The sequence below is a fragment of the Corythoichthys intestinalis genome, chromosome 14 (genome assembly GCF_030265065.1).
Source record: "Corythoichthys intestinalis isolate RoL2023-P3 chromosome 14, ASM3026506v1, whole genome shotgun sequence".
NCBI classification, from domain to species: domain Eukaryota; kingdom Metazoa; phylum Chordata; class Actinopteri; order Syngnathiformes; family Syngnathidae; genus Corythoichthys; species Corythoichthys intestinalis.
In genome coordinates, this window is record NC_080408.1 from 14465795 (window position 1) to 14481261 (window position 15467).

The 15467-nt window shown below is 39.1% G+C and overlaps 1 protein-coding gene across 1 annotated transcript; it reads left to right on the forward strand.

Moving 5' to 3' along the window:
* Positions 1-4203: 4203 nt before the first annotated feature.
* On the forward strand, positions 4204-15062 carry LOC130930151 (ras-related protein Rab-8A-like). Its single transcript, XM_057857907.1, has 8 exons — positions 4204-4369; positions 4788-4848; positions 5063-5123; positions 8527-8604; positions 8692-8781; positions 9519-9584; positions 9678-9728; positions 11048-15062. The coding sequence occupies exons 1-8, from the start codon at positions 4246-4248 to the stop codon at positions 11135-11137; spliced, it is 621 nt and encodes a 206-aa protein (XP_057713890.1). The 5' UTR covers positions 4204-4245; the 3' UTR covers positions 11138-15062.
* Positions 15063-15467: the final 405 nt, after the last annotated feature.

Genomic DNA, 15467 nt, shown 5'->3' on the forward strand with positions numbered 1-15467 from the left:
CTCAGTTGTTGTTTATTAATGAATCTGCATATGTGTGCATTATGTAGATGTAGAACATAGTATTATAATTGTAATTTAGATTACATCGCAAATTATTTTTTGGGGGTGTGGGATGATTTATTCTAGATTAGGGCTGGTGCATCAATAGTGGGAGGTAGTAAACTATAAATCTGCAATAAATTGTTTAGATTTTATTACTATCTCAATTTTTTTTCCTTTGTATTCTTTTTCTGCCTACAAAATCTGTGCTTTTTACTCCCTTTGGTCCATTCGGATTCTTCGGGTTTTTTTTTTTTTTTTTTTTTTTACAATAACCACAGATTAACAACAACGATCTACACTCACCGGCCACTTTATTAGGTACACCTGTCCAACTGCTCGTTAACACTTAATTTCTAATCAGCCAATCACATGGCGGCAACTCAGTGCATTTAGGCATGTAGACATGGTTTAAGACAATCTCCTGCAGTTCAAACCGAGCATCAGTATGGGGAAGAAAAGCGATTTGAGAGACTTTGAAGTTTGAACGTGGCATGGTTGTTGGTGCCAGAAGGGCTGGTCTGAGTATTTCAGAAACTGCTGATCTACTGTGATTTTCACGCACAACCATCTCTAGGGTTTACAGAGAATGGTCCGAAAAAGAATAAATATCCAAGGAGCGGCAGTTCTGTGGGCGGAAATTCCTTGTTGATGCCAGAGGTCAGAGGAGAATGGCCAGACTGGTTAGAGCTGATAGAAAGGCAACAGTTGCCACGTTTACATGGAGCCAAATATTCCAATTACAATCGGAATATTTGTTCAAACCGAATAAATGTGTTCCATATAAACACCTCATTCGGAATGAACAGGCCCAAACCGAATGGAATTTCATTCCGATTCACAGGGGTGGAATATTCCTTTTCCCAAACCGATTAGAAGTAAAATTATATCATGTAAACAGGGAAGCGGAATGGTGTCTGGTTGCGTTCTTTCTGCGCATGCTCCGTACTGACGTGGTGACGTCACTTGGTGACGTAAGTAACGTCACTTGCAACATGGCTTCCAAGCGCACCCACACAACTTTTTAAATGAACGGCGTATCATTCTGAAGTTTTGTTTCCACTCGAAAAGTTAAAACAGCAGCTGATCTGACGATCGATCTCCATGTTTTGCAACGTGACGCTTTGTTTTGATTAATCTGCGCATGTCAGACGGCAGTTGTCAAACGTACTTTCGGAATAAAGGCAGTCACATGTAAACGCTGGATCGGAATAGATGAAGTGACATGTAAACAGCTGATGTGAAATTTCCATTCGGAATGATTTGAATCGGTATGAATAAAAGTCAGCATGTAAACGTGGCTAGTGACTCAAATAACCACCCGTTACAACCAAGGTAGGCAGAAGAGCATCTCTGAACGTACAGTACGTCGAACTTTGAGGCAGATGGGCTACTCAAATGGCCTCCACAATCACCAGATCTCAATCCAATAGAGCATCTTTGGGATGTGGTGGAACGGGAGAGTCGCATCATGGATGTGCAGCCGACAAATCTGCACCAACTGTGTGATGCCATCATGTCAATATGGACCAAACTCTCTGAGAAATGCTTCCAGCACCTTGTTGAATCTATGCAACGAAGAATTGAGGCAGTTCTGAAGGCAAAAAGGGGTCCAACCCGTTACTAGCATGGTGTACCTTAATAAAGTGGCCGGTGAGTGTATGTACAGTGGTATGAAAAATTCCTGAGATGTCTGGCATGAATCGCTGTCTTCAGGTCAAGCCACAGCATCTCAATTGGGGTTCAAGTCCGGACTTTGACTTGGCCACTCCAGAACATATATTTTGTTCTTCTGAAACCATTCTAAAGTTCATTTACTTCTGCGTTTTGGATCATTGTCTTGTTCCAGCATCCATCCTCTTTTTAGCTTCAACTGTCTGACTGATGGCCTAAGCTTTTTCGCAAAACATCCTGATAAACTTTTGAATTCCTTCTTCTATTAATGATTGCAAGTTGTCCAGGCCCCGAGGTAGCAAAACAGCCCCAAATCATGATGCTCCCTCCACCATGCTTCACGGTGGGGATGAGGTGTTGGTGTTAGTGCGCTGTTCCATTTTTCCCTCCACACATGATATTGTGTGTTACTCCCAAGGAATTCAACTTTGGTTTCATCAGTCTACAAAATATTATGCAAAACTCCTGTGTAGTGTCCAAGTGCCTTTTTCCGAACATACGAGCAACAATGTTATTTTAAGATAGCAGTGGCCTCTGTGGAGTCCTCCTATGAACACCATTCTTGGCCATAGTTTTACATATAGTTGATGTGTGCACAGAGGTATTGGACTGTGCCAGTGATTTCTGTAAGTCTTTAGCAGACACTCGAGGGTTCTTTTTTACCTCTGAGTATTCTGCGTTGAACTCTTGGCGTCATCTTTGGTGGACGGCCACTCCTTGGGAGAGAAGCAACAGCGCCAAACCGTCTCTATTTGTAGACAACTCCTATGACTGTCGATTGATGAACATCCCGACTTTTAGAGATGATTTTTTTTTTATCCTTTCCCAGCTTTATTCAAATCAAAATTCCCTTGATTGCAGGTCTTTAGACAGCTCCTTTGACCGAGCCATGAGGCACATCAGACAATGCTTCTCATCACGACATTTCTTACCAGTTGTGTGTTTTATAGTGGGCAGGCCAGCTTTAAACCGCTCATCAGTAACTGACTTAAAATGTTTGGTAAAAAATGGTTTCAATTGCTCTTTAAGTCTCTTTAGGCATAGGGTTCACGTACTTATTTTTCTCCCTTCTGTCACTGTTTGCATGCTATCCTCATTAAAATATGAAAACCTATAAATGTTTGGGTGGTTTTAGTTAAAGCAGACACTGTACTTTCATATGTGTGACTTTGACAAAGATCAGATCACATTTGATGGTGATTTTATCCAGAAACGTGAGAAATTCCAAAACATTCAAATACTTTTCATACCACTGTATATATATTTAACGACAAAGAAAGGTAATCAAAAGAGTTTTTTTTTTTTTAATTGCGGTTAAAATTTTTGTTGATTAAAATTATTGGGGTTTGTGAAGTGCAATTTGAACCAATAAGCATTATTAGCGATGACACAACAGATTTGGGTTATCAAGGCATTTGTATCAATGACCAGAGGTTGGTTGTTGTTTAATGAGTGATTTGTGACAAATGTGTACACTTTGTGTGGTGTTGGCAAAAAAAAATATCCACTCTTGGAAAAACAAAATTTATTCTGGGGGGGGGGGGGCACTTGTGTTCTTATATCGAGCATGACAGTATTTTATTATTTTACTCTCATATCTGCGTTTGTATTAGTACAGTGGTTCTTAACTGGGATTCGATCGAAACCCATGGTTTCGGTGGGTAAGCCCAGGAGTTCGGTGAAGGTTAAACACAGAGCCCTATTTTGTACGCTGACTAAATCAAGGCAAAGGGTTTTGGACTGGTTTGCACTCAATTTACAGGCTTTATTTCTTTCAACTGCTAGCCCTCTGTCAAATGGGAGGAGAAATCTGTTTGCTCGGTGGAAGGTTGACTCGCACTAGGAATAAGGAAGTATAATAGACGTACTGGCAGCTTTAACTATGTAGATAATTAAAAAACCCAGGCTTCTCAGGCCAGATCAAAGTTACATACCTGTCAATCATCGTTAACGGTAAGAAAGTCAGTTTGGTCGCACTGCCTAGCATGAGGGAGAGTGAGAGGCTGTGGCGCTGTAGAGGATGAAGCAGAAAAACATGGATATATTTGTGTAATTAAAATCTTGATTCCAATCCTCTGAAAAATGGCGCGATTAGTCCGATTACTGATCACGTGACCGGATCTGATCGGTCACGTGATCCAGCATCTAACAAGTTCTGCTTTTCTGAAGTAAAACAAAACATGTTTAAAACGATATATTGTGCAGGCTTAATTTGCGCCATTTTACATCATGAAAATAGTATGTGATAAAAGGATGCCACAATAAAATGAGAATGTAGAAATGGAAAAAAGGGAACAGTGTGAAATTAGTTTCATTTATTTTACCAACGTGAAAATCAACAGCAAAAGGCAAAATTAGAAAATTTAAGAACCACTGCATTACTAGATTAAGCAAAAAAGACCTTGTCAAGCTATCGTAAGATGCAGTTATCCTCCAAGCCTTACAGAGGACGCTGTTTTTTTCCCAACACGAATACCATTGACTTACCTCTGCTTCACCGGGCGCGCCGCTTCCGCACTCAGTATCAACAATATGGCGAAGACGTACGACTATTTGTTTAAACTACTATTAATCGGAGACTCTGGTGTCGGAAAGACGTGCGTCCTGTTCAGGTTCTCCGAGGACGCCTTCAATTCTACGTTTATATCTACCATAGGTAAGTTTAAAGAGGATTTAAACTGGCATGTCAAAGAAAATTTACCAGCCGCGAATATACAGGGGGAGTCTATTTACTGGCGGGCTCATTGCTAGTAGTTAGCACTGCTATTATTTTCCCCTAACTATTATCGGTATAGAAACACCCAGTGGTTAGCTACAATTAGCTCTCAGTGCTAACGCCAGCTCATATATGCAGAATAGTCACCTTGTACTCGTGTGGTTTTTCAAACTGCTAACTCATTGACTGCAATTGACGGTGATAGACGTCCAATCCATTTGGACTGGGACCTGCCAGTCCTCACAGTCCGAATGGACTGACGTCTATTGCCGTCATTGGGAGCCATCTAGTTATTTATGCTAAGCATATCAAGTGAGTCGGCCACTATGATTGACGTGTACTACTGTTGTCCGTCCAGGCATAGATTTCAAGATAAGAACGATAGAGCTTGACGGCAAGAAGATCAAGTTGCAGATATGGTAAGTTGACGCTCATGATATTCATTTTGCTTATTTACTCGAGAGTCAGTTTCACTTCCTTCCTTTGCTAGTGGTTGTAACTGACAATAAATCAGTGAGTGCATCATAGGGTGTGACATTCTTGTTGCATGAAGTTTGTCAAGTTTAAAGTTTGTTCCCTGGCTCAAAAATGGTTTGAAAACACTGCAATAAATCACTGTGTGATCTTCTTCAGGGATACTGCTGGCCAGGAGCGCTTTCGAACAATCACGACTGCATACTACAGAGGGGCGATGGTCAGTTTGTGTGTCGTAATAACTAAGGGTGTAACGGTACATGTAATAGTATTGAACCGTTTCGGTACGTGGTGGTCGGTTAGGAACAGACGCGTACCGAACGGGTTTCTGACGTAATATAACTAGACATGTGCGGGTTACCGGTTTCACGGTTTACTGTGGTGTGAAAACGTTGCGGTTTCAAAACCACTAAAATTTTCCGTCATACCTTAGTACGGTATTCGCTATTTTTCATGTGCCAAAATGCAGCCGAAATGGCTTGGTGCGGCAGCGCTCACCTTTCCCCTGTTTGTTGCCGTGAGTGTCAGTGACGCTATTCTGCTAAACAGCCAGCAAACCCAAAAAGACACCCTCCAAACACAAGGCGTACTTTTCTTCAATTTATTGAGCTCTCAAATCGTGGTGAAATATACAAATGAATACATTTAAAACGTTGTACAATTCGATTTTTCCACGTGTGATTAGGCTCAACAGGATAGCAGTAGCACCGTTAAAAAGTTCGCCAAAAACAAAACACACATTTTCCTTTCAAATTCAATATACAAACTAACTAAAACTTACAAAGACGAATGTTAGGCTAGGCTAAGCTGGGAGAGCAGCTTCGTCGAGGTTTTATGTCTCACAGCCGCTGAGTGAGAAACAAGCTTGAATGAAGGGGGAAAGAAAAAGGATCGCGGCAAAGATCGCTAATTGAGAAAGGAGGTCTCACTCCTCACTTTTTTTTTTTTTTTTTTTGATGAAAAAACAATATTTACATTTTAACTAATTTATAAAACTAACTTATACATTTTAACTAACTTATTAACTTATGAATTCTTTGTTCTTTTTAACACAAAGGCATGGCATCATGTAGACCAGAGTTGACACAGTGGCTGAAAATGGCGAAACTTCACTTGAGCCCCCCCCCCCCCCCCCTCAAAAAAAGTCATACAGTATATATTTTTATTTAGAAGTGTTTTTACTTTTTTATAGCAATTATATTGTTCTTACTCTAATAATATAGTCTAGGTTCTATTTATTTTAATTTTATATAAAATATTTGTTATTTTTTGTTAATTTATCTATTTTCACATTATATTCATGTTCCAATTTGCAAATATGTTTTGAAAAAAAATCCTGTTCAATGGAAAAAAAAAATTTTTCTTTTTAAAACCCATACATCTCAATACCGTGAAACCGCGGTATTTTTGCTCACGGTTATCGTACCGTCAAAATCTCATACCGGCACATGCCTAAATATAACCCTTACTTTTTGAGGCTGTGAGTCGATCGGGTAACAATTTCTTTGTGTAGATTATATTTACTCCGTCTTCTCTACTATAATGAGGACCAACACGGTAGGACAGTATAACCCAGAAACGTCAACGGCGCGACAACGTGGCCGCCGCGAGAACGCAGTGAAACGCGGGCGTTAATGTCAATCAGCCATTGCACACCAGTCGCAGTGCGACCGCGTGTTAGATGCATCCCAGAAGCGGCTCAACGCGACGCACGCGAAAAGAATGGCAGAGTTTATTATCTGACGCGAGACGCGGCCCTCCTGCGTCAATACTGCTACCGGTAGCTAGGATCGGGCCGGAAGTCACTTGTGTAAAAATACGGTGGATCCGGTCGATTTTCAAACTAATATGCAATCGTAACCCACTTTTTGAGTCCATCAGATCTCTTGAGTGGTAGATCGGGGCACAGTTAACTTGTCTTTGTTGATTTACTGCTGTCTTCTTTGCTATACCGTAATTTCTGGACTATTGGGCGCCCCTGATTACAAGCCTCACCCAGTACATTTTTAAAGGAAAAACCATTTTGTACATACATAAGCCTCTCCTGCCTATAAGCCGCGTGTGCCCACTTAGTAACATAGATATAGACATAGAGATATTGACAAAGAAATACACAGTTTTCAAAATATTTAATAACACACCTCAACTTTTCGTTCCAAACAGCGCCAGCAAACACGGTAGTTATATAGCGGCGGCACGGAAGTTACATAGCATCAACACTGCGGTAACAGCACTAAGTGGGCTGGTAATTAAAAACATAAAGTCTTTGTTAGCTACCTTCATCTTCATCTTTCTCCAGATACACTTCGCCACGCACCTACTCAGTCTCTCCTTCGTTGTCGCCTTCAATGTCTCCCATAATGAGGAAAATGCGCTCCTAAGCCAGTGCCATCCTCCTCGTCACGCAGCAGACTGGCCCCTCGAAACCTGTTGGTGATGGCGGACTTCTTTCATAGTACACCACTTCACGCTGCCAGACTCCCTCGGCATACCTGTGAAAAAGCTGCTCTTCGCATGCGGCGAGTCTTGGCAAACGATCTCTCGCTGCTAGTCATCTAAGCTTCCATACAACTCGAATGGCCAATTTAATTTTTTCTAGCATTTTCCATGATGCGGGTCTGCCAATTCTACTCATGCACAAAGACAAGGGTCCGCCTCCTCTATTCATGCACAACGCACAAAGTTAAACAAACCACCGGTAATAGTGCAAACTAGTGTCTTCCTCAACGCATATATTCCACGTGTCTCACTCCCACATTCCATGCTCGAGCGCCCCTAGCAGCCGTCAGAAAAATGCACAAATTGGCCGCATCATTGCACACGCCGCAGGACCCAAAATGAGGGGGAAAAGTAGCGGCTTGTAGGCCGGAAATTACGGTAATAATAACCAACACGGCCCCGTGTTCAATACAAAACCCTCCCACCACAACAAAACAAGTAGGAACTAATATTCACATAGGAACTAAAGTTATACAACATAAAATATACAATATAAATGAATACTAAATCACATTTGTAAAATATAAACACACAATAAAATAAATAATAGCCCATTTAAATAAAATAAATTGAAATGAGCTAAAACACCTGTAATTAAAAAGAATAATACACACATCCTGCTTACACAATTAAATTTATTAATTTCTGTGTGGCGCTTTAACTTGAGAAAATCCACCAATAAAGCTTTTGAAAACCGTTCATAAGAAAAATGTTTCATTGAGGCATTTCATTTGTAAAATACATGTTAAAATCTTTGTCATTGGGATTTTCCTTCTCTTAGCTCAGGACTTTTTTTCTCCTTTCTTTCAGAAAGAAAGCTGACCAATACCCTGGGGTCTGAAAGGCAAATTGTTGTTGGATTATCTTTAAATACCCGCTACTTTTTGAGCTGAATTCTAGCTTTGTTTAGCCTGTTGTTGAAAGCACAAAAGTGTGTAATAAACAACTAGCACATTTATATTTTGCATTTTGTTTTCTTACTGTACCGAAAATGAACCAAACCGTGACCTCAAAACCGAGTACCGAACCGAGATTTTTGTGTACCGTTACACCCCTAGTAATAACAGAATACCAAAAAATGTTTGTTTGTGGACCAAACTTTACTTTGGCTATTTATTCTACAGGGGATCATGCTTGTTTATGACATTACCAATGAGAAGTCATTTGAAAATATCAAGAACTGGATCAGAAACATAGAGGAGGTAAACTTTTGCACTTGTAAATCTTGAAACATTATGACTTTTTAGGAAAATTTTGACTATTCGCATTAAATTTTGGTTTTGTTCCAGCATGCGTCTTCTGACGTTGAGAAAATGGTCCTCGGCAATAAATGTGACATCAATGACAAGCGACAGGTGACCAAAGACAGAGGCGAGAAGGTCAGGAAGAGCCTGAAAGATTACAGTGGTACCTCTACATACGAAGTTAATTAATTCCAGGACCTGTTTGTAAGTCGAAATGGTCATATGTCGAGCAGGATTTTCCCATAAGAATACATTATAATTCCATTAATTCGTTCAACAGCCACGAAAAACTACACTAAATCGTTAATAAATACGGCTGGTACTATTACAAATGGCAATTACACATAAAAAAACAAATATATTATAAATTGGAATAATTATACATAATGTAACGAATCGGGTTCTAATGAGGGGGGATGTGTTTTGCGTACTGTACCTGAACGCGTGACCGTGAAAGAGGTGTGGTAGAGATTTTACTTCATTTTTTAATGTTGTTATTACGGTCAACTGCGGCGGACAGTAGCCGTGTTGTGTTGCAAAAGTTCTGAAATAAATGATTAAAAACCTGACGATTTCTTTGGCGATGTTACCACCATAGTAATTGTCACCTTAACTTATAAAGATTGGTGAACAGAGGTGTGAGGAGGACCGTCGTAGACATTCTACGGCCGTATTGTCGTGCCAATTCACGGACATTTACACCACGGTCATATTTTTCTCTCATTTCCATCCTCACTTCAATGGTAAGCGTCACCTTTTCCCTCGTGCATTGAAGCGGTCGTTTGTCGTGGTACCACTGTATATTTATTTTTATGTTTCTGTTTTGTGGAATTTATAAGCATTTTAATTGATTATTTGTCATTTTCTCATAGCTTGCTTTAGAATACGGCATTAAATTCATGGAGACGAGCGCGAAGGCCAACATCAACGTTGAGAGTGTAGGTTACAAACCGTCTTTGATAATAGTTATACTGTTTTATACTGTACATGCACTTTACCGTACTGTATGTGACAACAAGTCTACCTTTCAGGCCTTTTTAACACTCGCTAAGGACATCAAATCCAAAATGGACACGAAAATGGTAAGAAAGATAGTAATTTTTCTAGTAATGTAATTTACTTAAATGTTAGTTGAGATTTACTAGACATGTCTGACATGAATTGGGCCCTCATCAAATTCATCTGTATCTCAGAAATGTGTCATTCTGTCTGATAATTTCCAAAGGGTTTTGGCCAATTTTGTGCTGCTGCAGTTTATACAGATTAGATGACAGAAATTGTTGCTATTGTATTCTTACATATTATTATGAGTAGGGTTGGACATCGCACATCGATGGGACCCGGAACCGTTCAAATTTTTAAATTTCAATTCCATGTTTCGATGCCCTGACTGCCGAGCGGGAAAAAATTGTTGACGAAAACAAACAAAGAGGAAGCCACAATAAGCGCGCGTTTGTGCCCTGCAGCTTGATTACAACCATGGATATGGTGAGGCGGCGCTCAAAAGTTTGGCTCAACTTTACAAAAAAAAAAAAAAGACCAGTCAGCTCAGTGTAACATTTGCAACACAACTATATCATGCAAAGGTGGCAGTATGATTAAACACTTCCAGCTTCTTGGAATACAAGAGCCGATTAGCATAGCCGAGTGACGCTTCGGTACTCTAACCAGTCAGAAAGGTAAGTAAAACAATAAATTACTTGTTTCTTCTGCTGTCCGGATGGGAAATGACACTTACTGGCGTTAGCAAACAGCAGCAATCTTAAGGCAGTAGATGCCTCCGTTAAAGGTTAGGGTTTAGATCAACAGTATTAAAAGATCTAATTATTATCAATAGAAGAATTTCTACTAATGCTTCGTCGTAACTCCCAGCTAAGGTACATGTATAGTTAAAGAATATGTGTAAATGTTTTTTCAGTGAGCTTTTGAAAAATAAACATCTTTGTGAGAGTGCACTCTGTGGACAGAAACTTAATCACATTCAAGTTCAAAGACTGATATTTATATACAAGTTAAAAATAGCCCTGTGAGAAGTTCATATAATCCATAAACTTCATATTCATTATATTAATAATGAATATAATAAATAATAACATAACAATAATTAACTTTAAATTCATATAATTTAAAAAATCATCCAGAAGTTAAGACATTAATATAAAATAATAATTCTTTAAACTTAAATTTTTTTTACCCTGCCTCTTTGTATTTTTTTTTTTTTTACCCTGCCTCTTAAAAGAATCTGAATCAAGAATTGTTCAGAACCGGAATCGAAACATGGAATCGGAACCAGAATCGTTCAATTTTCAAACGATGTCCAACCCTAATTATGAGGGAAAAAAGCAGGCACCAACACTTTGGAATTCTCCCATAAAAGTGTTGACCGTTTATGTTGGCGCAGGAGGGAAACACGCCGCAAGGGACCAGCCAAGGAGTGAAGATTCTGGAGCCACGGAAAAAAAGCAGCTTCTTTCACTGCAGCCTCCTTTGAGGACCACGAGGCCTTTTTTTACAGGAGAACCCGCTCAAGCCCAAATAAGACTTGTTTGCTTGGGAGCACTTCCTTTCGTTTCCCATTCCTCATGCACAAAAGCATACCCGCCTCTTCTGAGCACTTCCAGCTGGACCATCTCTTCCATTTACAAGAGATTTCTGCGGCCCGCTCTGTGGAGGACGGCAACGACGAGATGTAGTACAAATAACAGGCTTGTACCGCAGTTTTTGTTCCTTTTTCTTTGTCATACTTTACCTGGTCGCCAGATTGGGTATGTCAACTTTTTTTTTGGGGGGGGGGGGGGGGCATATTTCTGCCAAAAACTGACAATCCTGATTGTCAGTAGAACAGCATCATTTTTCAATTGAATATAAACACACAAGAAGTGTGACATTTTGATTCAAAGCTCTCTTGCTCGAATGAAAATGTGCTAAAATTCAACACCAAAAGTTAACTTTACTTTTTGGACTGCAAATTGATGTATCAACTCGTTCATTGCCATTGATGGTAATAGACATCTTTTGGAACTGGGAGGGTTGGCATTCATCAAACACTGTCAGTTCTAATGGATTGGACATCTGTTGCCTTCAGTGACAGTGGATGTGTGGCTGTTTAAGAGTAATTTTGGTGAAAATTTAATTTTGTTAGCAATATTTGGAAAATTCGGCAGCTAGAGCCAGTGTCCTGAAATTGGGTTGGCATGCCTATGTTAAGACACATAAAAAAAGAAGATATCTGCCGTGTTGGATTAAAGCAGCCATTTTAGGGTCGTTTAGATGAGAATTTGGATTTGGTAGCATTTTCTTTCTCAAAATTCTGCACCCAAAGCCGTTTTCACTGCTTATGTGAAATTTGGCAGATATTTCAATTGCCAAAATTGTTCTAAAAATGTCCTCAGAGTCCAAGGGTGAAATTTCGATGCCTATTGAGCACACAACTGACAATTTAAATTGGCGGCTTGCCCATTTAATTCTTTTCATTACTATTATGTATTATTAATATATTTCCTGCCGGCTGCTTGGTAAAACGGCAATTATTGGACTTCTTTGACCAGCATTTCTAACAATAGCCTGTTTCACGTGCAACCACAGAGCCAGCCAATAGGGATTATGGCGTAGTTTTGCTCGCATCTATTTAACAGCGGCAACGGTTTCTGCCAAAGTAGGAAAATGGACCTACAAAAAATGGTGACACTTAAAATTCGTGAAAAATATGCTATGCTAATGATATTTTTTAACTTGATAGACTTGACCTGATAGATTCAGATTTAATTCTGAGTCAAGATAAAATGTTTCTGGCAGTTTGAACAAAAATCCACCTTCCCTACTTCCTCTTTGGCTCTTCTCGCACTTTACCACAAAATCCAGTTGACATTTCCATAGCGTCATATAAGGGGGCGTAATGCTTCTTATGACTGACGTATGTTAACCCAGCGCAGTATTTGACTGACAAACTTTCTTTGATTTCTGCCTCATCTATTTATATAAAAAAAGAAGCTTTTTTTTTCTATTTTTTTTTTTTGTTTGTTTAAAAAAAACAAAAAGGCAAAAGTACTGTTGCAGTTGTCATATAATCCCAATCCCATGTAGTCAGTATTTTGACTCGTTATCTGCTATTCACAGCAATGGACATTCAGTCCATTTAAACCCAACCCAATTCAAATGGATTGGATGTTTGTTGCTGACAGACAATAAGTTAAGAAGTACTTTTTAGGTGTTCAAAATGCAATACAATACAGTAGCTCTGCATTAATTTTTTGTGCTTCCATCAATGTCAGAGCTCTCCTTTTGTAAACCGTTCATTTTTTCTGTCGTCATTCATTTATTTTGTAATCTCAACGTATCGCCAGACCTCAAACACGCACACATCTTCTCACTTCATTCCTGCACCTTTTTTCCTCACGTGTGTCCATTTGTCCTATAGTTCAGTGCGGTTATGCATTGTGATGCTTGGACCTGTGAGTGTGAGTGCTCTTTTAGTCATGTTGACCTTTTCTAGTGTTGAGCCAAATACAGAATGCTTTCTGAATAAACAAAAATTAATATCAATGCAATCGTAGAATTTTGGGTCAGGAAGTTATTAGTGATACATTTTTTTCTCGTATCACTAAAGCTCCCTTTATTTTGCACTTGTAAATGTTCAACATGATAGTTAAGTAGGACATTTTTTTTGTAGTGTTAACATGTGTCACAGGTGTATTCGAGCCATATTGGATAGAAATGGATAAAGTAAATTCGTGAGTTTACAATCTGTCTTTTAAGGCAAAAAAAGGCACAATTTGACAGTTAATTAAGGAGTCAGGATCACATTCAGAATTCAATGAATTGGTGAACTTTCAACTTCGCTACCAGTACCCCGTTTTCCCTTTTAAAGTAACACTAGGTAACTTTTCAACTTTAATTAAATATTTTCATAACATTTGCGATATGTCGACTGACAACTACTTGAGTGAAACCTCTTTTATATTTTGAAGGGGTCTGTATTGCTTTCACCGGCACTAATTACTAGAGGTGTGTGAAATTTCCGATTCTTAGATTATTCGCGATTCGGCCGTGGAAGATTCGAGAACGATTCACAAACATCCAAATTCCGATTATTGAAATATGTCAAGTAAAGCAGAAGTAAAACACACTCAGCACGCCGCGCGGTCTTCGGGACGCAATGAGGAACGGAGCGAGAGTAGCTAAACATCATGCTTGTCATTACCCGGCCCCTCGGGTAATGACAATGCTCAACTCAAGGCTCTAGCTCAACTCATGCCGCGAGATAAAACAACAACAACATACCTGACTGCTGCCGACAGCTGCTACAAACTACGTCCACATAATGGTTTGGTAGATATCATATTTATATGGGACTAGATGCAAAATGAAAGACTCGGTGGCGTTAGCAGCACATGCACAGAAAGCTAGAAAGCATTAGTAAACGGCCGCCATCTTAAAGCAGTAGACTTCCCTGCAAGGCTGTTGTAGCGAACCTTCCAAGCGAACCTAATTAACTTTTTATCTAAAATACTCCTAAATCGGCAAAATATTGACTTGAATCTATCTTTAAAATAGTTTTAAAACTTTCACATGTCGAAAGTAGACAGAAGGGAAATTATGGAATAACGGGAGCAATTTTAACAACTTTAACGGTTGATTCACAACATTAAATTAATTGAATGTAGTTTAAAGCTGCTGATAAAGAATGGGGATTTGAGTATATAATTGTTTTTAACTGTTAACTTGATACTTGAGTTTTTTTTTTTTTTTTTTTAACAGTTTTTGTAACTAATGTACAAAACATTAAAAGCAGCTAATAGCGGGGGTGGGGGGGGTCATCAATAATCGATTTATAATCGAATCGTAGCCTCTGAATAGTAATCGTAATCGAATCGTTAGGTGCCCAAAGATTCCTACCTCTACTAATTACCATAATTTGCGGACTATAAACCGCTTTCTTTTTTCGTTCATTTTGAATCCTGCATCTTATAGTCCAGTGCGGCTTATTTGTTTATTTATTTGGACTAATAGGTAACACTTTATATTACAGTGGCGTCATAAGACTGTCATAATTATGACATGACACTATCATAGGCATTACTCAACACTTATGACAGATGTCATTAAATGTCGTCTGGCAAATTATGTCACCAATTCCATTTATGTCCACTTTGGATGTTTTACATCTATTCAAAAGTGAGATAATTTGCCGGATAACACTAAATGACATCTGTTATAGGCATTAATTATTGCTCATGACAGTGTAATGTCATAATTATGAGTTTCTTAATGGCACCACTGTCATATAAAGTATTACCAAATACCATAACTAGCATTTAACGAAACAACTGGAAGAGTAACTGAAGAAATAATTAGCACAGAACATGAATTTTGATTGTTGTTTACATCTGTAGTGCTACAATGCATGCTAGGAGGCATGTTGGACAAAACAGTGTTGACAGCAGGTGGCAGCAGAGGTTGACTGTCTCCCCTAAGGGAGCAGTGATGGCCAAATGAAGCTTCATGAAGCAATGAAGCTTTTCAGCCAATTGGTTCAAAGCTTCATGGTGGTTCATTTGGTCTCATGACAGTCTTATGATGCCGCTGTCAAATAAAGTGTTGACGGTTAATATCTTTTGGTGTAAATATCCCAAAATACGGTATGGACAGCTGCGGCTTATTGTCTAGTGCGGCTTATCCATGAACAAATGCCGTTTTCATGCCAAATTCAACTTTTGGGGTTCGGGGTTAGCTACACTAAGCCGCAGGGTTGCTAACTGTCATATGCTATTGTTTAGTCACAACTGGATTCATTACCTTATTACTTTTCATCCTTCACACAG